This window comes from Lissotriton vulgaris, chromosome 2_1 (assembly GCF_964263255.1).
Source record: "Lissotriton vulgaris chromosome 2_1, aLisVul1.2, whole genome shotgun sequence".
In the NCBI taxonomy this organism is placed as follows: Eukaryota; Metazoa; Chordata; class Amphibia; order Caudata; family Salamandridae; genus Lissotriton; species Lissotriton vulgaris.
Genome location: NC_141687.1, coordinates 509992929 through 510019689, shown reverse-complemented (window position 1 = coordinate 510019689; position 26761 = coordinate 509992929). Strand labels below are relative to the sequence as shown.

General features: G+C 43.3%; 1 protein-coding gene across 4 annotated transcripts in view; it reads left to right on the top strand.

Annotated features, from left to right (window-relative positions):
- The window catches only part of ANKRD44 (ankyrin repeat domain 44), a 712165-nt gene that overhangs the window by 478742 nt on the left and 206662 nt on the right, over positions 1–26761 (top strand). For 2 of the 4 annotated variants that reach the window (XM_086955419.1, XM_086955417.1), the window contains exons 15-16: positions 4761–4841; positions 18992–19103. In XM_086955419.1, the coding sequence (XP_086811545.1) occupies positions 4761–4841; positions 18992–19103 (193 nt within the window). Of the gene's footprint in view, positions 1–4757; positions 4842–18991; positions 19104–26761 lie in introns of all 4 variants that reach the window. The other 2 variants (XM_086955418.1, XM_086955416.1) reach the window with 1 other exon arrangement.

The window sequence follows — 26761 nt, the reverse complement described above, 5'->3', positions numbered from 1 at the left end:
TCAGAAATCCACCGAAAAATAACCACGGTTAAAGTGAAGATCTGGTTCTAAAGTAAACTAAATTACACAAAAACTACAACATTGTTCCAGGGCTGCTATGCAAACGATGAGTTATGCTGCGTCATACACTGCGCAAGACCGCTCACGTGATATCGCTAATGAGATCCCAAATGACATCATGAACGACATCACCGATGCTATTTCAAATGGAACAACAGAGTGGACTTACCTGACTGGAAATTTCCATGCCATAATGCTGTACTTTTATTCCTGAAAATATTTGCATTTGTATCAGCACACTCTGAACCATAGCTTAGTTTCCTAACATTTCGACTTTTGGTTTTTCCTTCTGTCCTGAAGAGATTTTGTATTGGTCCGGATGATTTATTTCTTAATTGTTTGCTTTGTTAAATTTGCGACCTTTTATGTAGGTAATAATACCTACTACCGAAGCATACTTGCTTTACATTTTATTAGTGAAAGCAATAAAGACCGCAGTAAGGTGTTGGTGAGTAATTAGGTCACTTACTTCACCTCTACAGGCTATTATTTTATTAAAAAGGCATCCAAACTTCCTGCCACAGGATCTTTTTAATAGCACCATTGATCTGAAACGTATCAACACCCACAAGCACGGTATTTGATGTCCCCATAATACACCAGAAACTATTGGATCAGAAGACCGGCTTAAATGAAGTGATGCTATTGTAATTATCAGATGATTGTGTTTATTTTATTTTAACTATTATCTATACATTCTATGCTTCACATGTAAGGAAGAGCATTGAGTTAGTCACCAGATGAATATACTTTGATTCATTTTTTTAGACCTTCTATATGCAATGGCGGACTCTAGCATGGAAAAGTGGTGTGGCAGCTCGGGGGGCAAGAATAATATATTTTTTTAAAGGAAACTTAACTGCTGCCTCACCGCCTCGCTTCCTCAGTATTCTGCAGTTCCTGATGAACAGGCTCCCAGACTCCCCTGTGCCAACCCAGATGCTCCTTTCATGCTGGTATTACCCGGCATGAGACAAGCTTCAGGATTGGGTGGAGTGGGCTTGTTTTACGCTCCAACAAGGAGTGGGTAGCCTGTGCCTGCTACTTTCATAAGACAGTTGGCCAAACCATCATTCTTACTTGCAGTGCCCTGTGCCCGCCACTCTTCCTACTGCTGTCAGATGATGGCCCCGCCTACAAGACTTGGCTCCAGCTCATATTGTAAAATAAAATCATAAGTAGTTTTTATAATTGGTTTATTAACATTTTATTTTACATGTTATATGTTTTCATTTGCTGGCAGTGGGGCAACGCTCCTTCGCCAGAACAGGAGAGCTGCCGCTGCCTATCTGCAAAATTTGCATATTTTTTAGTATAGAGCAAGGAATAAAAACATCTGCTACTTTTGCACATTCTGTTTATGGAGTTGCATCATGACCGGTGTCCTTAGTGATATGCATTGCCTCTGATATGCCTGGCACAAAGGAGCAAATAGCAATTGAGATGATACCCGGCATTCCAAGAGGAGAGATGATTCGATTCCTAACGACCTAACGATGACGGGACAATTCTTTAAAAGATATTCTTCAGTATCTGTCCTCGTCAGAGCGAACTCTCAGTCGACGATGAACTGAGACAGTTCCGTTTTTCACAGGTTTCCTGAAGTGCTGGTTGTAAGGTTCTGCTCTCGGGTGGATTCCAGAACATTTGTATCCGACACCCTCACAACCTGCTTTTCTGTTTTTGTCGTTTTTGGAATCCTCTTTGTTGGATCACATTTGAAGGGGCTGATTGAGGAGTCATGACCAGGGTTTAGTTGGCTGCCACTTTCTGTGCGTTCAGGCATATGCTCCAGTCAGCTTCGTACGCTGTACATACAACCTTAAGTGTGATTCTGGAATCCACTGGGAGGGAGCAAAATGGTCACAGCCCTAGTTTGACCCGCTGTTCTTGGGTGGTCAGACACATGCTTGCCACCTCGTTTTGAATTCTTAACTATAGAATAATATCAATATTTAATAATAACATTAATTCAGGCACACCCTCGTTAAGGCATTCATCAGCTCCACTAGATTTTGGGTTTGAAAGCGACTGCAAGTTGATAATAAACTTTACAAAACATTGCTCTGAAGAGCAAATGTATGATCTCTCTCGGAGCGGCCAACAAGATACATTTGGAGGTAGCACCCGCCAGCAGACAAAACAGACAACCATAGAGAATCCAACAAAATGGTAGCTGTTCCTTTCTTTTTTTAATAATACAAAAGTTGACAACTGTATTCTTTTGCTGCCTCTGGAGACAGATTGTTACCAGCTGATGGCAGGACTCTTCCATACAGGTAAAGCAAAGACCTTTCTACTGCCACTGGCTGCCCTATAACTAACTGGAGAACATGCCTACAAAAAACTAAAGACTGGTGTGTTTCAGAATTAGAGGGACAATGTAAATTGCATGGTATTAAAACAGAAGTGTTATATTCTGTTTTGTATCTGGCATCATCATATTCGCTATGTTCCTGTTTCGACATGAACCTCAAGCAGCACACATCTTGCTAACTAAGTTATTTTGTTTACTTTTTCTCAGTGAGAAGGTCCCTTTGCTAAGTCTGTATGTTATGAATTCTACTGCATTGCAGAGACTGCACCCCATATAAATGATGTGCCTTGTGTTATCCATTATATACACAACCACATTGTACTCCCGCCTGCTCGGCCAGAGCTGGACCATGACTGTCATCAGTCAGTCATGCTTGTTTTCTTGTGCTTCCGTTCTGCTAATGAATGGTGGGAAGCGGCATTTGAACTCACAACCTTAGCCTAGAGTGGAACCCAGCGAAGGGGTTCAGCAACAGAGACTATTCACAATAGAAAAGATAACGCTATTCTTGTAGTGCTGCCGGGGTTAATCCCACCCATAGAATTTACAGTTTGATAGACCGCTTCATATCCATTTTGTTGTGCTCAGGGTTACAGTTATCACTATCGTAGAAGATCAACGTAGGCAGATGAATTAGATGGGCAATGGTGGGTATTCTGTTTTCTTGTGTTGGTTGCTTGACTTTCTAGAAGTTGTCTGGTTCACATTGGTGTGAGGTTCATTATCCGCTGCTGCTGTTTTTGCTGCCCCACCTGCTCTACCTCCACCTTCTGACGGGATTGCTTTAGTAGGTCCTTGAAGAATTCATTGTTCATTAAACTATCAGCACTGCTCCTGAGTATAATGACAGTGTACATAATTAACTAAATTGAGAACATTAGTGAATTTATCAAAATTGATAATGATTATCAGACTTCGTTTTATTGGAAATGATCGCATAATGGACCAAACGTATGTCTCTCTGTGATATGTCTTCCTGTGCCAGAAGTCTTCATAATTCAATCTCCTCTAATGGAACTTTGTTGAAAATGTGTTGTATCACTTAAAATAAGATCTACCTTTTTCTTGATTCCTTTGCAATCTTTAGTTAAGATTTAGATCTTCTTCGTTGGAAACACTGCATGTCTTGAGTATGAATATGAAGAAACAAGCACACTACAGCTCAGACTTCTGCAAACGTTGTTCTGCTTGCTCAGACTTCAGTGTGCTGTCCCCATGCAGTGGTCTGCCTAAGGGGGGGGAGATCCGAGATTGAAGCAAGATACTGCTCACCTTGCCCCCTCTGAACGTACTCAAACCTTCCGTTAATTTGCACTCAGAAGAATGAGGGATTAAAATACATTTCCATAAAAATGCATACTTCTAGGACGCGAACCAGAAACTACCTGAAAATAAACTGTCATTTACACACTTCTCTCCACCTCTCTTGTTTCGTGTGCCTATTCTTCTTTTATCCCATCTCCCCCTTTTTTCATCTTATTGTGTTTCACAAGCTTCATGTTTTCTCTTTTTTCCAATCTATTCTCTTGTCTGTTCTCTTTCTTTTCTTTTGTTTTCCTTCCTTTAGTTTTCTCTTTTTCACCTATCCTGGCTAGAGCAACCCTACCTTCCTTCTTTGATGAACATTGCAAAAGTACCACCATGCAGGGCCCAGTTACATTATTCGGGTTAACAACTGAAGGAACTTTGAGAGGATCCATCTCGCAGTGAAATACAGGTGTCCCCTCATTCATTTAAATACACTTTTAAATGTACTTTGTTCAGATAATTAAATAGATGATAAGACGGTACATTCTTGGAGTCTTTGTATGAGTGTGCATGCAGCATAACCTTTATGATTCAGTGAGGGTGAGAGAAGTTTATACCTGGCCAGTAGCGTACGAGGGTACATTATGCTCCCTATTTTATGGCTGGTCATCTTGATCCTTGATTGACATTGGGCCACACATCCATTTATCTGTGTTATGCGCCCAGTGGTTTCATTTTTGTTGGCACACCAAATCAAAACAATGCACTGAGAAACTTATCTGTTTCAGTGATGTGGGCAAGAATAGATTTTCACCCCAAAACCTAAAATCTTTGTTTCCTGTTTTAGAAATATTTCCTTCTGAGGGGGTTTGTTTTCTGTTTTCCCGCAATTGCTTGTTGGATAGTTTGACTAGTACTAAATGATTATTATTACTGATTTATAGTATGATAGCTACAAATTGGAATGACAATTTTAAATGTTTCACTTAGTGCTCAAAGGCCGGTAGGTATAAAATGCGTTTTTGACTTGGATACTTGGTCACAGTTTACACCCTTTAAAAAAGCAAAAATCATTAGAGACTTACGTCAAACTAATTGAAATAAACCACCATTTTCTGTCCCTCCAACCAAGAAGAAAGAATATTATATGCAACGCTCATGAAAATGCAGAAGAACTTGAAAGAGCCAATGAGATGAAAGAAAAGGAGGCGGCATCGTAAGTTTTGAATTGTCAATACATTTATAATACATTTGAAGTGACACAGTTTCTCTGTTCTGTTTCTCTTTGTAACTCCCTTGTATTAATTCTTGTAACTACTACTTTAAAACATGTAGCCTGAAGCGGACCTGGACAGACTTAAAACACAAGTGGGTTGCAAGATTAATGACCAATTTAGACATTAAGGGGGTCATTAGTATGGTGGGCGGATCGCCACCGCCCGTATGGCGGTGACGATCCACCCGCCATAAACCACCGCCCGCTTTCAAATTCCCCCCGCCACATTACCATGGCTGGTTTTTCGCCCGGTCGAAGAGTCGACCAGGCGGAAAAGCTGCTAACATGGTGGCGGTGTCTGGGAGACACCGCCATCCATATTAGCATGTCTGCAGGGAAATGCCCGTTGCCGCCACGGAAAAGGAGGCGGTTCATGCAATTGGGGCCCGTAGCGGGCCCCCAGGGATTCTGGGGCCTGGGGGGTGCACGTGGGGGTTAATTATGGTACCCCCCTGCAGTTCCATGCACAACATGGCAGGCACCGCGCAGTGCCTGCCACGTTGTGCATGGAAGTGCACAACATGCCTTCTTGGCATTGCGACGAGCGGTGCTGAGAGCACCGCCCGCCGCAATTCCAAGAATTCAGGATGCGCCCGCCAGTGTGGCGGGCGCAACCTAATGTCAACAACGGGACCCCTGCAGCAATGGCGGGCGGTCCCATTCCACGAAAGGATGGCGTGCTGACAAAGTCCGCCCGCCATCCTAATGACCCCCTAAGTCTCAGCGAATAAAGTTGATATTGATGAAGGCTGAACTTGACTAAGGCAGAAGTAATATTACCAGCTGAATTCAAACTTGGTAGTATGACATTTATATAAGGAATGCGGCTGCCTGTAGAATACCATTTCAACATTTCTTGAAGTGAAGATGTTGAATTGGAAATTTGGAAGTATAGTTGTCTCAAGGTTTGTTTTGTCGTTTCCAGCTATTTCTGTATATATGTTTGTCTGAAAATGAGCCCAGTGGGCGACCCATAATAATAAATAAATATTTGGATCTGCAACAGAAAATCGGTCAAGTTAGTTGAATATGTTTCTGTTATGCCTTGTTACCTCATTACCATTTTAGGTAATAAATATAATCAATCCCATTGGTAATTTATCAAGTGAACCAAATTTTATATTGGCAACTGTAGGAAAATCCACTGTCGTGCATTGGGAAAATGAGACCTTAGTTTCAATGTGAGTGTGGCTGACTTTCAACAATGCCCTGATGGTGGATCCCACAGTGGTAAACTGTATTAGGTGAGGAAAACCTCAGCTCACCTTTGGTAGCATGGTTTGAATAGCATACCAATCCCCAGGGAAAATATGTAAGTTGCTGTATACAATACCAACTAATGGCAATACAATTAAAGACAGAAATAACCTAGAGGCCTACAGATCCACATCAAGTTTATGTAAAAGGAGATTAGGCGATAAAAATGATTTCAACAATTTAAGAAAATCAAGCACGACTTTCAGAAGTTAAGCAAAACATGTCCCAGCTAAATTAAAAGGAAATGGATGCTGCAATGAAGTGAAAGAAAAATTGAAAAATAACTAGAAATGTCTTCTGTCAGCCACCAATGACTTAAGAACTTCAAGTGACCAGGTCTCAAGTGCAGACAGTTGTATTGACAATTTCTGTCACACTTAAAATAATTTTTGGAGCAAGAAAAATACAAGCAAGACCAAGTTGGAGGCCGTAATAGGATGGACTCCAGGGGTACAGTGTACGAAGTGAGAGCACTTGGTGAGTAATAATTTTCAATTGGAAAGATTTTTTGATTGGAACAAGGTATTAAGGTTCTTATTTACTGTTTTCTTTTGTTCCAATGGGCCAAGTATGATTTTTTAAATATGGGAACCTGCTTCTCTATTGATCTTAATCCATTCTCTAAGAAACTTTTAGGCATTGTCTAATCTACCTTGATGCATGTAAGAGGTCCAACACCAGATACAACGGAGTAAGATACCAATTATCCAGCAGTGTAAGTCACATTATATAGCACTCTTCTGTTCTATGAACAGCATGTGGCCCTAGAGTTAGAACAGGATTCCAGGAGGGTCCTCCAAGTACTCGACCATTGAATCTGGCTCTGAGTAGAATTAAAAGGCGGAGGGTCATGCATGAAGTTCTCAGTTCTTTCCTCTCGCCAGCAGAAGGACAATATGCAGGTCCAAGCCGAGAAAGGCCAGATAATGAAGCACATGCTTAGTCAATGGTCCCGGCCCCAAGCACACCAACCAGCCTCCCCTGGACCCTTGTGACTAGCTAACTCCCAAGCACACCTGCAGCTCCCCATAAGAGCCACTTTCCTAAATTCCTTACCAACCTACCTGAGCCCCCTCAGTGCCTGTGGAGCCTCTACACGGATACTCAAGAGGTCCTTCGCTGAGGAAGGGTATCAAAGGTTACACATTTCTGTGACTTCTCTTGGAAACCCAGTGGAGCAAACGTGATCTACTGGATCAACATAACAATGCTCAACGGAAATGTAAATAATTAACAGGAGTGAGCAGGGCTGGACTGGGAACCGAAGCTGTCCCTGTCAAACTGCTCGGCCGGCCCCCTTAGGGAGAGGGGTTTGCAGCCGATTTCGTTACAGGGGCCGATATTGCCTGCCCTAGGGCCCCAGAACCGCCCCCCATCGTGGCAGCCCACCGGGGAAACACCAAGTGCACGCTATGGCCATCTCGGCTCTGGGAGTGATGCAGTTTATTGGCCATCAGGCAAAGAGTTCCCTGCTCTACGTATGCTCTCACCAGCCTGTATGTGAACTTTACATGACCAATAAACCCCATACATACCAGGGCTCTTTATATCCTCATGCACAACCTAGCCAGTAGCAGTATCATTTCAAAAGGATAATAATAAATCATGTATTTAAACCAGAAAAGAATCACATATATGAATAAATCAAAACTCTATATTTAAATACGGAGAATAGTTTAATAAAGATAAAGCAGTGGTAATTAGTACTCTGGTGATCATAGACTGATACGTACAGTGAAGACAGGTGTGTATAAAAATTGAAAGGGAAACAATTTTCAAAAAACACTTAAGCCTAACATTCTAAATACATTTTTCATGGGCAAAATCACAATTATTTGTCAGTGAATGACTCTTTGTCGATGTCGTTTCAGTCTGTAAAAACAATGACAAGAACGTCTCCAGGACTAGCTTAGTTCCAAGAAGTCCCAGTACCAGGGCTTAAAGAAGTGCCTGAGCCACACACACACTTCTCTGAAGAAAAGCCAATTTTATATTATCTATAGGAATAATGTGTTGACAGCGAGAAGAAATCAGGTGAGAGGCTCAAAAGGAAAATAGCAGGTGGACAAAAGTATTGTTCCAATGTGCAGGGCAAACTGAGGGCTCACAGTCGCCTTCAAAGGCCTGAAGGATCCTGGAAGAGCACTGCATGTAAAACTTAGCGCAGAGGGGTTAGAATCAGAAAGGCTAAGAATCACCATTGAAAACCCAGAAAAACTAAACACTTATGTGCGAATTGAATGCGGAGGCTCAAGAATCCGGAAACTGGAGCAGGAGACCAACAGAGCCAATGCGTAGAGACCAACGGATCCGATGTATCCACAAATGATTATCGATAAAAGGGGTAAATAAGAAGGCCACAGCCACCCTTGAAACCCTTGTGCGAATATTCATAAGCCTAACCAAGCTAAATGGTATTAGAACAGGAAACAGTAGGGCAGTCTTTTATGTAGAGAGTCTCATCGTTCAATTTTCAGAAGTGAACAGGGAGGTGGATTTGCTGTGGGAATAGATTTTAGTTCATGGACTATGTTTTGTGGGAATGTCTTATAACTGCAGTTTCCCACTAATGGATATAAACCCCTTGTTCGGTGGAGTTTATTTCAAAACTAAATTGTTGCGGAATGAGACCACCGCGTATTCAGAGAAATCAAAAGATGCTACATAAATGTATCCTTGAAATATGAAATAGATCGCTGGACCGTGCCCATCTTCTAGAAGGGTTTGATCAAGTACTGTATGTTTACTACTGGAGTAAAGGAAATACTGAATTGTCTGCAACACAGCTGGGTTATCACGAGCCCTGGTTAGCCTGGTTAACCATGCTAGATTCTGCTATTGGACCTGCTTACCCTGTTGCAGGTTGTGGTACCTCTGTGCGTCAGGGTGGTACCTACTCTAATCATCACGGGTTCAGCCACATCTTTATTAATTTGCATTCTGGCTGCCCATGTTGCTCCTTATAACTATGTGTCTAGTAGACCAGGTGAAGCATGGAGAACTTCGTGGACTTAGGCGGTGATGACAAGTAAACTTTAGTTAAGTACAGTGGCTTAGCATCCTATACATGGTTTAAATGTCCTTTTTAAAGTGCATTAAATTACACAGTACTGTCATATGCAATGTCATAAAATCACCATTGTGCATTTTTAGGGACATAAATTATTCTTATTTTATTGTCAAATGGCTATACAGACAAACGAAAATAAAGTTAAAAACTATGTTTTAGGTCAATAAAGTATTTGTCATGACCATTATACATTTTAAATAAGATAGGTGATATGCATTAGATTCCAGATACATTTGGACTGCTTTTTGTGACACGCCAGTCGTGCATATATTTACTTCATTTTAATGGAGTTAGATAAAAGAAATATCATCTTAGTTTGAAACGTGGGCCTGAGTGCAGAGTGGTAGCTTATATAAATATTTAAAACCTATATACGAAAAATTAATTGCATTTAAAGTGATGCAAAAGCCAGTTTTGTCTCTTTAAGGGTAAAATGTCAGGCCGTCCTGAGGAGGGGGTCAGACATCTGTTCTTGGTAAATAATTAGCCATCTGAACATATGCTGTCCACTGCCATGTGGGGCTAGACTAAAATAACCGCGCATGTCATCATGTTTGGCCATCTCAAGAGGGTCCTCCTTTCATCTGTAGCTGCACTCAGCAGCAATTTCAGAAAGGCGGTCAGCAGCTGCTGGGATTCTGTCACCGCAGCATTTATTCAAATGCTGAAGGGAAGAGGTGGAGCGCACACTGTCTGCAGAGGGACAGTGCACACTTTGTTATATTCTCATAGGTGCACATGCTTTGTTTTGTAGCTGGGCAGTGTTTGTTTTGGTGATTCAGGGCACTTACATTTTTTAGGAGACTTGTTGTTACGTTGCTTCTAGGTGCCTCTACTTAGAGTATGGAGATACTGTATGAGTACCGTGCTTTGAGGCCAACACGTGCAGAAGCTGATGGGGGGCACCCTACCCTACAAGCTGGATGGACGCCCTGCCAGGCCCATGATACTAACTGGGAGATACTGTGAAGGGGATGAAGGGGGCCAGCACGTGCAGAAGCTGATGGTGGTACCCTACCAGCTGCATGGATGACCTGCTAGGCCCATGATACTAACTGGGATACTGTGAAGGGGTGATTCGGGCCAGCACGTGAAGAAGCTGATGGGGCACCCTACCCTACAAGCTGGATGGAAGCCCTGCCAGACCCATGATACTAACTGGGGGATCCTGTCGGGGGGGGTGAAGGGGGCCAGCACGTGAAGAAGCTGATGGGGCACCCTACCCTACAAGCTGCATGGATGCCCTGCCAGGCCCATGATACTAACTGGGGGATACTGTCTAGGCATGATTGGCCCCAGGTCTCGTCAAGGCCTTTTCTCAAAAGTGCTTATTATTAACTTGGCCTTTCCAAGGAACCATGAAAAATAAAGCACACGATGTAGCATTAGAGAGACTCTAGTCCAATCACGAAATACTTTTGAACCAGTATTGCCTTGGTGGTGACCAGATCTGGGTGAGTGGCAGCAGTCAGTCAATAAAGTCCCTAAGCTGACCACAACTAAGTAAAGAAGCCTTGAACGCTCCCAAAGAAGAGACTCCGAGCAGTGAACAACTGCAGAGCACCAAGCAAGGCCGAGCAGGAACCACAGGCATGACCCCCGAGAAAGCTCATGACCGCACTGCAAGGCTGAATGACTGAACAGACCTTCCCTCAGATACCGCTTACATGGCAGTCGCTCTTCGTAATAGTGCCTGAGACTTGAAAGTGTGCAGGTGCTGGGCTTATTTTGGGAGCTGACTGTCACCGCAGTGGTCAGGGTATAATCTGGCCACAGCAGGTCATTGGCCCTGGGTGCATGGACGTGCCCTGGCTGCTGGGCAATCCACTCACCCTATCATTCATGGGCTGATATGCAACCACTGCCTCCAGAGGCCACTGCCATTGGCTGTGGTCCAGCATGGGGGCAGCTCGTCAGCTAACTTAAGGCACTGACCTCTAATCTATGTCTGTGTAACATGAACTGTGTCATTGGAAAGTCAGAAAAGCTGGGAGTTCCCTAGTCGTGCGACTCAACATCTATTTATTGCTTCCTGACCCCGATATATGCAATGCTTTCACAGACACAGAGGTTCGTAGCCGCGTGGCTGTAGACCTGTATGGACAAGGAGCAGTGGTCCTGTGGCCTGAGCACGTTGGTCCCCTCCCTGGGCACATTGTATGCATGACAGCTGAGCTCGAAGTGCACCGTATTTATCAGAGGACCGGCCCACTAGCTAGCTAGTATTATGTAAACTTTCGATACATTAGTCATTAATTTCTGCCGGTGTTTGACTGTGTTCAGCAGCACTTTACTATTCCAACATTGTACCATATTATCACCTGTTAATGTGAACCGACAGGTGATGGGCACTGCTATTCAGGTGTAGCAATTTAAATTATTATTGTTAATAATATAGAAGTATACCCCATTACAAAACATGCCAGTTGCCGAAAGTGCAAGTATAGTAAAATTCGGTGGAAAATATCAATTTAACTTACAGGACGTCAATTTAGTAGTTTAGGTCCTTGTTCCTCAAACCATAAACGTATATTATGAATTACATTTATAGTTCATTTAAATGCATGAAATTAAATTAAAACTATGTTCCAAAGATTTATTTTAAAAGATCCCACCTAAAGTAAAATGTTTGTATTTGCTAATTATGTATTACAGGTTACAAAAACATATATATAACTTTAATTAGTTTACGTTTTTATAAATAATAGTTAAATTTAGTTTTATGTTAACAAAGGTTATTTAAATATTTGATCATAAAATATATTTTGAACCATATTTCTTTAACATTAAATGTAATTGACTTAAATTTAATTTATATACATATATATATATATATATATTTTTTTTTTTTAAAAGTCGAATTAAATTAATTTAATTTAACATTATTAGCTATGGGGTTTTATTTTTGTCCCTGCCTCCATGATTTTCTATGGGCGAGTTTTGCAACAACAGTGGTTGGACATGCCCTAGATCTGAGCTACTGCTATTTTGGGTCCTATTGGACTGGAGTAACTTTATAATCATACATTTGTCTTCGCCCCCTATTTCAGCAAGTGGGGACATGTGAGTCTACACGTTGCAGTAAATTTACATTAGAACATACTGAACAGCCAAAAGTAGTCAATTTACTACAAACTGTAAATAATTTTATACGTGTAGATTTACTAACGTTCAAATTTACCTTTCTGAATAAGTCCCTTCGAAAGAAAATAGTTGTTGGCAAAAGGTGCAACCATGCCTAACTGTAAAATTTCACAATTTCAAAAATGTCTCATAGCTGCAGGTTGGTTAACCTGTAATCACATTTCTGAGGCAGTTTGAAACATTATCTTCTTATTTATGTGGACATGTCACTCAAGAAAGTAGTGAACTTATTTTCTTTAAACATAATTAAAATCTAAATCAGGCTGCCAGTCTCTCTCATGTAGGAAGATTTTAATAGGTTTTGGTTTCTGTCTCTGGACAGCTTCAGCTCTAAAAAGACAGGTATGTTTTAATGCTGTGGTCTTCTTTTTTCCAGGAGTCAGGGAGTTCTTGGTGGAGAGGGCATATATTACCACCGCAGCGCTACACTGCTTACATTGTGGGTGCCAATGGGAGTCTATGTCGATAATGTGTGTACTGTCACTGTAGCCAGGGACGAGACGCCTAACAGGATCACTTTTCATCTTCTCTTTTGTCAGCTCTCATGCACTACAGAGTTGCTCTGGAGGTAGCCGGGTCTGGTGGCTCAGTGGACCAAGGCTTCCACTGCAGGGGCCTGTGTTCGAACTCATGGTCACAGATTCAAATCCCGGTGGGTCCACTCAGCCTTTCATCCATTTGAGGTCGATAAAATGAGTACCATTGAGTTGGGTAACAAGAAACATCTGTAATTCAGCGCCAAGATACCTATGGGTGAACATGCTTTTACAAATACATATGTTATGTTAAGGACCCAAGGGGCAGCTCCAGAATACCCAGTGGACAGGTAATCCTGGCATTGGGAGGTTTTTATCCAGTTCGGGAGGGCTCTGAGCAAGTGCCCTCCTCCATGCCAACACTGTCTTGGCTTCTAGCACAGCATCTGACTGCACACTTCCCACTCCTGCCACGCACATATGCCCTCCCAATTACAGATAAGAAGGTAAATAATCAGCATCCCAGACCTGCTGCTGGTGGCCGTTCCTGGGAGACAAGTCACACAACCCTGTGCACCACCTCACTCTTAATACAAAGGCCAACAACCTCTCGAAATAAAATAGTGAACCGTACATGGAATGTAACATGCAACGCTCAGCGACAGCTGTGGGTAGGCTTTCATGCCCTGACAAGATGCACGGTCCCCTTACCGACTTCCTCCCATCAGCCAATATGAAACCTTTGTCACTGAATGGAAGAGGAATGTGTTTATGTGTTGACCTCTTTTTCAGCCTGTTTAGAAACAGCATTTGCTGGGCTAAAAGAGAGGGGTAAAATATCAGCTATTGATTGCTATAAATTATTCCCTAATCTGTCCAGCCATTCCCTTAATAACTGACTCATACTTTCATCCTTCCATGGAGTCACACTTACTCTATCCATATATTCACCCACCCATTCATATAGCTAAGCACTCAGTCACTAACCCACTCATCCACCTATTACTCACTAATTTGTTAATTCATCTGCTCTTTGGCGTATTCTTTTTTTTTTCATAACAAAATACAGACCGGGACTGTCCGCCACAGTGATGCGGATTGTTGTCTCATACCAAGTTTGTGCTTGTCACATAGTGCGTTTACAAACCTGGATGTAACCCTCTGAATGCCCAATATTTTGATTTAATCTAAACATAAAACAATATGCACCCACGCATCACACCTCCCTCTTCAAACCCCGCTCGTTATCATTAGTTAGAAATCGTACTTTGTCCCTGATGTGCAGACATGAACTCCCATACAATAGACCAGTTATCTGATGATTTGTGAGGCTTATTCAAAGCCTCCAGTGGCAGATCTCTGTAATCAGCCCATCTCTGCCAAATTTTTATATGCTTTTGGGTGCATCCGCATGCTACGAACACAGGGATTTCCATCCCCATATTGAAGTCCATGCCTCAATTCCAAGCTCCAGTTCTGGGTGGTGCTTCAGCCTTCCACATTCTGGCAATGTCTTGTTCAGCCACTGTGAGCCCCAGAACAACAGGTGTAGCTTGTAGATATTCCCCCACACAATGTAATAATGTAAACTTTGGAGAATTTGGGAGGTCAACCCCCCCGCCCCCAGGCATCCCAACAATCCTGACCAGAAGCGTCACATTACCCAACGACCATGTGGTATGAAGTAAGGAACACTCCTCTCGTTTGCAACAGAGACACTGAGGGAAAGTAATCACTCCGCCACTCCATAACTTGAGCATAACTCAGGTGTAGTATGTTCTGTGGAGGTATTTGAACTGTATGAGTCTAAAGCGCGTGGATATGGCCGTCCCTCTGGGTGATTGTAGGGCTTCTGTACAGTCTTTTTCGTCTAGGGCTCCTAAATCAATCTCGCAAATGATCCGCAATTTGTTTATTGTGCTTGCGTTATTTGTGGTTAGGGTTTGATAGATTTTGGTAATCTTGTGGTCTACTAGGTCACCCAGGAGTAGTTTGCCTTCTAACCAATTGAAATCTGGGATCTCAGATAGATCATGTATATATGGGTATATGGTGTGACGGAGTTGTAAGTATCTATAGAATTGACTACGATGAAACGCGAATTCGCCCTGTAGGTCCTAGAATGATTTTAGAACCAACCCTCGTTCTACATCTCCAACCAATGAGATCCCAATTTGGTCCCATCTCCCAAAGGCTTGTAGATTTGCCATCTGTGGGAATAAACGATTGTGCCACAATGGGGTCTCCCTTGTGATTTGTCCCCACCACCCCATCCGACGAAGGGATTGTCGCCACATTATGATCACTGCACTTCTTTTGGATGGGAGTGTCATTGGGATCGATCTATTGTATAGATAGGAATATTGGGAGGAATCACCCATTATCCAGTGCTCCACCCAATAAGCTTGGTCAGACCTGGAGCCATACCACCATTCGTTCAGTACATGTAGATGGGCGACTGCATGGTATGAACGGATGTCTGCTGCAGCTATTCCACCACAATATGTTGATTGAAAACCAGTGCGGAGTGCTACCCTAGCCGTAGATCCCCCCCCCAAAGGAATTGACCCAAGATCGCCTCGATTTGTATGAACCAATGTTGTGGAATTGGGTAGGAGTGAGACTGTAGTTGGTATAAGAGGCGCAGAAGGGACACTATTTTGAAGATAGCTGATCTACCATACTGCGATAAAGAGAGACTGGACCATGCCTAAACTTCCGCCTTTACTCACTCTCTAAGGGTACCAATGTTTTGGTCCAAAGAGAGAGATTGGGTATCCGTCAGGAATATGCAGAGATATTTGAACCCGCTCTTGGCCACTCTTACCTCTTGAATCCAGCGTCCGTGTTCCAGGGAGCCTCGAATAAGGCCCCATGATGGATTTTTGATTATTTATACTTAGTCCGGAGGTCTGCCCAAAGATCCGCATAATCTGGAGAATTCTTGGTCTGGACCTATGCAAATCTGTAAAGAAGAAGAGGACATTGTCCTCATACTGTACAATGCGCTAAGAGATCCCAGGTGTCAGTTCAAATCTGTGCATTACCCCAACCAGTCGGACCCAGGCCGCCAGCGGCTCGATAACCAAAGCGAAAAACAGAGGAGTTGTGGGCAGCCCTGCCGAGTGCCTCGGCCGACTGGAAACCGCTGGGATATAGAGACGTTGAATAAGAATATACATTTGGGGCCCATTTTGAAATGTTTTAACATAGTGAACATATATCGCCAGCTCACCGAGTCAACGCTTTGTCGATTACGGCTAATAGCAGTGCCGCTGGTCGATCGAGTCGGTAGACCGCTGCTATCACATTGTGGGCCCGCTGTATATTGTTTCTGGTGGTCCGCTTTGGCATAAAGCTGGCCTGGTCCAGGTAAACTAAGTCTGGCATGAGCGGCATGAGTATATTTGCCAATATTTTGGCCTCTATATTGAGTAGTAATATCGGCCTATATGATGATGGTGATTCCGGTGGGCGGCCAAGTTTGGGGAAGACTGCGATCTCGGCGTGTCTCCAGTTCGGGGACAATAGTTGATCCTCCAGGGCTTGAGACAGGGTGGCCAGATAATGGGGTCTTAAAATAGTGATTAATGATTTTAAATATTCATCCAGGAACCTGTTTGGTCCGGGCACTTTGCCGGGAGTCATATCTCGCATGACTAATGTTAACTCGTCTAGGGTAATGGACGTTTCTAGGGAAGCATGTACAGATTGTGAAATAGGTCTTGGAGGGACATTCCTAAAGAAGTCTTCTTTTTGGGAGTTAGTGATTTTCTCTTGCTTCATATATCACTCTTGCTCATTCTGACATTCACATATCACCCATTCTCACACACACACACACACACACACACACACACATTCTCACACTCTCACACCAATCCCCGAAGAAGCACATTCACCTATAAAAGTCTGAATTACTGGATTTGTCAATGTTTTTTTCATAATGTCACAGATTCGTGATCCAGTGAAAAAAGTGGATCTGTGCATAAAAGATCCACAGTTTTTATTCATCCATACTAATAATATAAAGAGACAGCCTAAACCTTTGAGGCGGGTAAACTCAAAAAGTACAGTACCAATCACAACACCCAATACAGTGTTGGAAAGGGCAGTTGCAGCAGAAGGACATAGGCTATGCAGACGCCCACCATATACATTTAAAAGGTAAAAGAACCGTGCCAGCAAAGTAGTCCCTTGTGGGTGTGTCTGCTTTGTGCTGTGGGCGTGTGCTGGGGGCGTGACAAACGCTGGGGGTGTGTGGTACGTTCCGCCCTTCATGCCATGTCTTTTATCGTGTGCTAACCACACCCTGCTCCCTTTAAATACCCCTGCACCCCATAATCATAACCCACCCATCCTCCTTAAAATACCCCAACACCCTTAAACACTACCCCCTCTTAACCCTATAAATATACCCTGTACCCCAAAACCCAAACATCTCCCTAAACCCTAAAAATACCCCTGTACCCCAAAACCCAAACCTAGCCCTGAACCCTATAAATACCCCTGTAACTCAAAACCCAAACCTACCCCTGAACCCTAAAAATACCCCTGTACCCCAAAACCCAAACCTACACCTGAACCCTAAAATACCCCTGTACCGCAAAACCCAAACCTACCCCTGAACCCTAAAATACCCCTGTACCCCAAAATCCAAACCTAGCCCTGAACCATAAAAATACCCCTGTACCCCAAAACCCAAACCTAGCCCTGAACCCTTGAAATACCCCTGTACCCGAAAACCCAAACCTACCGCTGAACCCTAAAAATACTCCTATACCCCAAAACCCAAACCTAGCCCTGAACCCTAAAAATACCCCTGTACCCCAAAACCCATACCTACCCCTAAACCCTAAAACTACCCCTGTACCCCATAACCCAAAACTATATCTGAACCCTTAAAATACCCAAACACCCCAAAACATATACCTCAGTACCCCACAACATATACCCCTATACCCATACTTACGTTATCCAAACATTTTTAAAAAACATGCTTTTACCATTCATGCATTTACAATGAATTTTGTTGTAAATGTGTGCGTGGTAAAAGCATATAAAATGTAGTGCCATGCGTTATAATGGCATTGCGGAGTCATGGTACTTTCGTAATGAAGGTATGCGGAGTGATGGTATGCGGAAAGAAAGTTGCGGAATAATGGGCGTTTACCCTCCCCCGGTAAGTACATTGGTGGCACGGCGGCCCACATCTCCAGCAACATACTCGTATTTTTTCACCACCGATTTGAAAAATGCACAGGTCTCTCTCATTGATGGCCAGCACCGACATACACTTTTAGACACACCTCCCGCCACAAGTTCTAGAATTGCGAACTTTAGAGCTGGGGAGCTACGTTCGAATCTCGGCATCAGCTCAACATCCTGTAATTCCAGGCAAATCGCTTTGTCTCCCCGTGCCTACCACCAATGAATGTGTTCTTCTGTAATGTAAATTGTGCTCAGGCCATGTTGTCGAACGCGCACTCTTAAGTGCATCAGCAGTGCACTGTGAATCGGAGCGTTTTACAGGCCTGTCACAGATAAGAAATGCTATCTAAACGAAATCCTACAAAACAATATACTACTGGCCGGCAGCAATTCATACCCAGACAACGTCGGGACGGGCTGCTAGTATAACATAAAAACATAATTAACATAAAGCAAATATTTCATCATTTAGTTTATTTTATTGAAAACGAATCTTTTATTTTGCACGAAATATTAAGTGTTGAATTACATATTTACAAAAAGCAGGAGCAGTCAATCGTTGGGCGGGAACTTTCCGCACCTACTCTGGTGGTTCACGGAGGTCAGCGATCACCAGTTCACCATGGCTAACTCACACCCGCTAAGTGGCCCACTGTTCTGGATTGCATTGGCAAGAGAACTGCCGTAAAATACGATTGTTTGTAATAGACTCATTTCGTCTTCAATCCCGTCTTTTTTGGTGCTTTTGTCTCTTGCATCTCACTGCCCTGTTATCAGACATGCATCATCTGTGGCCATTTAGGGTTGCTGGTAGAGAGATTTGTGTGTTGATACTTTTCCTTTGTCCATATTGCTAATTTGTTTGTTAATGAGTAAGTTTTTTATGCATAAAGTTGCATTCTATTCCAGTAATGCTGAGTATTTCTTGTTAGGTGTCTGGAGTTCTTACTTGAAAATGATGCTGATCCATCTATTCGGGACAAGGAGGGGTACAACACTGTGCACTATGCGGCCGCCTTTGGCCACAGACACTGTTTGGAGCTGGTGAGTTAAACCTTGAAGTAAATGTATCTGACGAGTATCATAAGGCAATGTTATCAATACCTTAAAAGAAAATAGTTACTTTTGTGATGCAACAATTCACAATGGACACAATTGTAAAAATAAATACAATCATATTTTGAATATTGTAAGCTTTATTGTTTATTTTGTTTAATAATGCATAATGTTACATATATGTGGTGAACGTTTTTCATGTAAAAACATCTGAATATTTAGAAACAACTGCGATAACTCGGACCATTTTTTCTGTACTGTACATTCTGTAAAGGCATCTTGGCATTTAGCCAAGAAACTGGTTCAGTTTCATTCCATTTTTATTAGTTTTGCTTTTGCCCTTGTTTCTACTAGCAGAATAAGCAGCGGATGAACGTGTGGAAGCTGTGTTTGTTCACCTTTTAAATTTCACAAAATGCTCATTTGTTCTCATGAAAGTGGGCTGACGAAACAACAGAGAATATGACTGTATATCCTCATAAAAATAAGCCCTACGATGACAATTAAATGCACGCAATAGGGCTTAAAAAGAATACAATTATGGATGTGCATACGCATATAAAACTGATTAACATTATTTGAGTGAATTTGGATCAGCCACACTTGCACTGATATGTTTCCTATTTAAATCTCAAAATACTTATTTTGGAAATATTTCAGAGGTGCTGTAACTGCTCAGAGCTGTACTTGTAAATAAAAATCAACACTATGCAACATATTATATTTAGTGGCATATGCATATGCGTTTGTAAGTTGGAGTGGTTTAGGTAAAAAAAAAAGAGCTATTCCAGGTTGTTAGCTAAAATTGTGCTAAAATATCCAAAACGTGAAAACATTTTCCCAGTATTTTTCAATTTCAAATGTGTTTGTTGAAGTGAGGAATTGTATTTCCGAAAAATTTCTGGTACATTTAGGATCCGAATTTAGAGTACATCACATGGAATATGCCATCATGGAATATGCCAACCAGTTCTACCTCCCTTCATCAACACTAAGGATGTTCCACTTGAATATGTTGAATTTGTCGAGTTATTTTTAATGGCCAAACAGATGGGCTGTGGGTGGTCATGGGGAACTCTGTCAACCAGGATTTTCCATGTCCCCATCCAAAAGAAAGGCAGTCTGACAACAATTCTGGTATGTTGACATCACCTGGTTGCTTCACATCTACTATGTCTAAGGTGGTTTACCAGATTGTGGCTGTGACACAAAATCTATTTAATCCTCTGGCTTCCTTGTGAGAGTGTCCCTGATTTCTTGGTTGTTATTCCCTTCAGACACGTTTTAGGACGGTTAATTTATGAGGGGATTGTTGCTGCCAGTTACATTTCTGAAGGTTTCCAGTATTGATTATTATTGTTCTCAGACTGGAAGACAAATGGCTATTAAAGTCTATATATTTTAGTGGCATTTAAAAGTAGGGCTATTGGTTCATGGTTCCACCCTTGGGCCTATATCCATTTGGGTTCTGTAGTGGTGGCAACTTTCACAATTGTTATTCAGTATTTATGTACAGCACCAGGGGTTATAGTTCATGAACATTATCACAAGTGCCATCAACGTGTTGATGATACACAGATTTATGTCCCCTGTGACAGAATTGCCCTCCCTTATAGCCAGCCTTAATAAAGTTGTCTTGTAGATGTAAAGTAGATCTTTCAACCAAACAAAATAAGCATAGTGTCTGAGAGGCGTAGGACCATAGATTCTACTTATTACTATTATTCTAATCATCCTGATCTGTAAGGTGCACCCCATTTTTGTACTTGTAACCTGAGTTACATAATACTGTTTTGCTGTACAAGCAGTGAGATGTTTAAATGAGGTGGGCAAAAATGCTAGTTTTCAATGCTTTGGTTTACTGAAAGCTATGTGGTCGGAAACAGAGCAAAGATTTGTGGGGAACCCCTTCCACAGGACAGAATTTGCAATGGAGAAGGCACGTTTGCATGTGTGCCTTGTGTGTAGGGGTGGAGGGACATTTAGTGGGAGAAAGTTCTTGGAATGCAGTGGTTGAAAAAAATAGCAGAGTGTTCGCGAGATGTGAACTGTAGATCACATGCATTGCATACTCCTGCCATCTAGTGATCGGTCCGGATGATTGTAAGTTGTTATTCTTCAAAGAAGTCTTTCTAGTCACGAGGTAAGGTGACTCCTTCTTTCGAAGATAGTGCACATGGGCATCAACTCCATTGTTAGATTGTTTATTTCCGCCATCTGGTTCGGGAGTGTATTTAATAATAAAATTAATAAAGGGGTTTGTAAAGCGCATGGCAACGTCATCCCGGCGTGTCCCCACGCTGTGGAGAAAGAGGCAGACGTGGTCGAAGGCCTGAAACTAGAGGGTGTACAGGTAGGTCTTTAATAGTTTCCTAAATTTAGTTTCAGTATCCGCTAGCCTGATGTTCACTGGAAGAGAGTTCCATTTGTTGGCCGCTAACACTCTGAAGGAGCGGCCTCCCATTCTGGCTTTTTTTGCCCGGGGGATTTTAAGTAGACCAATTCCCCTAGAGCGGAGTGTTCTATTAGGCTCGTAGGTGATGGCTAGATCCGTCAGATAAGGAGGGGCTTTGTGCGAGGTGATCTCGGTCCTCGGGTTCCCCTCAGTGCTCAATCCACTCTACCCTTGACAGTATTGTTGTCGATCACATTCCCTTTTCTACATGGTTCGACTTGACATCAAGAAATCTCCAATTTTGATTGTGGTTTTCACAGGCAACCTTCTGGCCTATCTGCCTCAGTCCGGCACCTAGTCGATGGAACGGATTCAGTTCAAATTCTGTCCCCTGTGCCACTCGCAGTATTCACATACGGACTTACATCAGGTGTGTAACGTGTGCTTTTTCCCCCGAAACAAAGAATAAGACTATGGCATGTGTCGATCCTTCAGATTGAAGAAAACTCTCCGTGATTGAAGGCCTCGATGGATGACACACCGGATCTCTTCAGTGAAGAATCCGACCAAGGGAAAGTCTCCGCGGCTAAAGAACATGCTTCAACGGCATCGGACTCCGAGGCAGAGTTGCAGATTTTACTCAAAGAGAACGATGTGCCGCAGGGACAAGGGTACGTGAGTACGGAAGAACCCCCCCCCCCCCAACCGTCCCAAGAAAATCTAAGGCTTCGGCACCAGCTCTGCCTTCAGGCCAAGGTCGGCACCGAGTAGAGGTTTTTAATGCTCGGCGCCAAAACATTCTGTCAAGCCTTCCGGCTTGGGTCCACTGGCCCAAAACCCACTTCCGAGCCAAAACTTTTGGGGTCCAAACATAAAATGGGCTCGGAACAGAAACCTTTGACACTGAAGCCAAAGAAGCATTCCTCAGACCACAAATCTTCGGTACTGAAACAACATTCCAACTCGGCACCGAAAGCTTCTGCGCCGAAAATTAAACAGCTGCCCGTACTGCAAGTGGATCCAAGCATGGTCATTGTACCACCCAAATCGGATCTGAAACAGAAAAAACAATATATTAATCCGGCTACTGGACATATCCACCCTAAACCGCCATCGAAACACAAGCTTCCGGATGACGACAGCTCTAAAATTCCATTGAAGAAAAAACATGGGGGGGTTATTCCTTTCCACACACTACCTTCTCCTCCTCCCCCATCTCTGCCACAATTTGATCCCTTGCCCATTACACCTAGGCACTTTGCTTTACCTCAACTTGAGGCAGATGACATTGATGATGATGATACACACTCACCAATAGATCCTTGGACGGATTATACCATTGATCCTCCACAGGATACAGAACCAGACCTTTACCCTGCCATACCATCTCCACCCAATGACAATCTGTCATATCAGGAGCTGATTGCTAGCGCTGCACACTACCATGGGATAGAGCTCCGTAAAGAGTCCTTAGAGGAGGATTTTGTCTTTGAAACTCTAGCAACACATAAATCCAGTCAAACACTGCCTATGCTTAAAGGTAAGTCACGGCACACAGACAAAATCGTTAAAGACCCTTATATGTGCTAGGATCCTCACTCCTAGAGTGGATAAGAAATATAAACCTTCCCCCACAGACCCTATTTTTATTAAGGGTCAGTTACCCCTAGACTCTGTAGTGGTATCCAGAAAGCGAGCTAATTCTCAAGCATCTGGTGATGCTCCTCCCCCAAATAAAGAGTCGAAACTAATCAACGCTTCTGGAAAACGTGTAGCTGAGCAAGCAGCTAATCATTGGCGTATTGCTAACACCCAAGGTCTCCTTGCAAGTTATGATAGAGCCCACTGGGACGAAATAGAACAACTTCTACAATTTCTCCCAGATGAGCATAAGGCAAAAGCACAAGACTCAGTGCAGGAAGGTAAACTGATCACCAACAACTCCATTTGATGCACTCTAGATTTGACTGATACTGCAGCTAGAGGGATAAATACTAGCATCCTACTCTGCAGACATGCCTGGCTACGTATCTCGGGGTTTAAACCTGTAATACAGCAATCCATTCTAAACATACCCTTCGACAAACAACATCTTTTTGGCCCTGAGGTTGATCAAGTGCTCGAAAAGATGAAAAAAGATACAGATGTAGCGAAATCCATGGAAGCGCTTCAGTCTTCCTCTAATAAGTGTTCCTTTTGGGTCTCTTTTTCCAGGGGAGAGTCCAATTCCACAGGGACAGACTAAAACACTTTGTCTTACAAAAACACTTCTCAATCATCCTTTACAAGAGGATTTCCCGGGGGGGGGGGGCTACAGGGGAAACAGTCCAAGGGGCAGAGGCAAGACAGCCACACCCCGCAATTCCCCTTCCCCAAACAAGCAGTGACTTCCCCACACTTCCCTCCGACCATTCCACACCTGTCGGAGGAAGACTTCAACACTTTCTCCCCATTTGGGAATCAATAACAACCAACAATTGGGTAATTGGAATTATCCAACATGGTTATTTTCTGGAGCTTACCAACAACCCTCCAAACATTCCACCTCGATATTACAAATTGTCAACAGACCACCAGCACTTGCTTCAACAAGAAGTGCAATCTCTATTACTCAAAGGAGCTATAGAATCAGCTCCACAGGTCAAGGGTTTATTTCCTTTACTTTCTAATTCCCAAAAAGGATGGCTCCTTAAGACCTATTCTAGATCTCAGAGAGTTAAGCAAATAGATACGGTCAAAGCACTTTCAAATGGTGACTCTGCAACAGGTACTTCCTCTCTTACAGCAAGGCAACTTTATGTCTACTCTGGATCTAAAAGACGTATACTTTCACATTCCAATTAATCCAGCGCATCGCAAATACCTCAGATTTGTGGTAGTAGGCAAACATTACCAGTTCAAGGTACTTCCATTTGGTGTTAGCACAGCCTCGAGAGTGTTCACCAAAGGCCCCGAAGTAGTAGCCGCTCATCTCAGAAAACAATGTATCCATGTCTTTCCTTACCTAGATGACTGTATTATCAAAATAAGCTCTTATCAGAACTGTATACTACACACTCAGGGAACAGTACACCTACTTGTTATGTTATGTTATGTTATGTTATGTTATGTTATGTTATGTTATGTTATGTTATGTTATGTTAAAAGGGACTTTTATAGCGCAACGGCTACTCCAAAGGAGTGTCCTGGCGCTTTGTGCTCCAGACCTTAAGAAAGAACTGGACAACATAACAATAAACAGACAGAAACCAAAAAAGAGAAACGCTCTAACCAGAAAACAGCCAAGTTGTTAAGCCTTTCCTGAAGGCAAGCAGATTCGATGTGGTCCGCAAGGATAACGGCAGGGAGTTCCAAAGCTGGGGGGCAAGGAATCTAAAGGACCGACCGCCCAGTCGAGCCCTTTTTATACGTGGCACCACTGCCAGAGCTAATGATTCCGATCTTAGGGATCGTGTAGGCCGGTAGAAATCCAGTCTCTTCTGGAGATATTTTGCACCATTGGCATGCAGGGCTTTGTGGGCTAGGGTCATGGCTTTAAACATTATCCTCTTCCATACAGGAAGCCAATGGAGGGATAGAAGAAGATTTGAGGCACTAGAGCGGCGATGCAGGCCAAAAATTGCTCGAGCTGCAGCGTTCTGGGTCACCTGCATGCGCTGTAAAAGATATTCTGGCAGACCCAGATATAGAACATTTGCATAATCCAATCTGGATCCTATAAGTGCCTGGACGGTTATCCTCCGATGTTCCTCGGATAGAAGAGGAAAGAATTTACGCAACATCCTGAGGATCCCGAAGCACGTTCCCGTAAGAGTGGACACCTGGGATTTGAGCCAAAGCTCATTGTCAATTTTGACTCCCAGGTTCTTAGCCCATTTACATGACTGAGCTGGGGGGAACATGTCAGTGGGCCACCAGCCATGCCAATCTGGTTCCGATGGGCATCCGAAGAATAGTATCTCGGATTTGTCCGAGTTGCACTTGAGGCTGTTAAGTTGGAACCAATTAAAAACAGCCCCAAGGCACTCACGGATACTTTCTCCATCGAAATCTTCGCTCTTGCGGCAGGTGAACAGAAGCTGGGTGTCGTCAGCATAAGAGACGATCCGGGCCCCATAGGACTCTGCCAATGTCGCCAGAGGGGTCATGAGGATGTTAAATAGAGTGGGGCTCAGTACGGAGCCCTGAGGGACTCCGACTCCCAAAGGCGGCATTTCGGCAGATCCCGGTGGGACCCAGACCGTCTGTCGGCGGTTGGCTAAGAAGGAACGAAACCAGTTGAGCACCGTCCCCCCTAGACCGATGTCATGTAGCCTAGGGAGGAGATCCTCATGGGGGACGGTGTTGAACGCCGCCGACAGGTCTAGCATAACTAACATCACCCTGCCTCCGGTATCCAGCACCTCCTTCACAATCTCGGTGACTTCCAAGAGCGCCGTCTCGGTGCTTAGGTTAGATCGAAAGCCCGATTGGGACTCATGGAGTAGCTCGTTTGACTCCAGGAAGTTAGATAACACGCTATGAACGTGTTTCTCTAAGATTTTGGTGAGTGCTGGAAGGAGCGAGATTGGCCTGTAATTGGATGGCACTACTGGGTCCAGGTTGGGCTTCTTGATGAGAGGAATGACCATGGCCTGTTTCCAAGATTGAGGCAGAGACCCCTGGCTCAGGGAGAGGTTAAGGATGCAATTAGCTATAGGGTTGACAACATCTGCCATTCTCGCTAGAAATTTTGCTGGGCAAGGATCTAGCGGTGAGCCCGATTTAAGGTTCCGCATCAAAGCTAAGGATGCGGAAACCGTAAGGGGCGGGAAGTCTAGCAGGACAGGGCCTGAAGTCGACAGAAGAGTTGTCTCGGCCGACAGTCAGCGGGTCATCCATAGAGCTCGAAGGAAAAGAATCCTGTATTTGCCTAATTTTGGTGGTGAAAAAATTAGCAATGGTATTGGCCCAAGTCTCCGTCGGAGCGTCCTGAGCTGAGATTGAGCGCGGGGTGGTAAATTCTCGAACAATTGAGAAAATCTCTTTGCAGGAGTTTGCCGCATCCTCAATTCTTTTGGCAAAATAGCATTTCTTGCCCTGAAGAATTAAATCATGATAGGATTTCATCATGGATTTATAAATTTGTTTAGCCTCAGGATCATACTGGGCCCTCCAGGCTCGTTCTGCAACTTTACATTGCCTACGGTGATGGGCCAATTCCTCCGTAAACCAAGGCGCCGAGATCCGTTGGGTGGCAGACCTAGCTGGC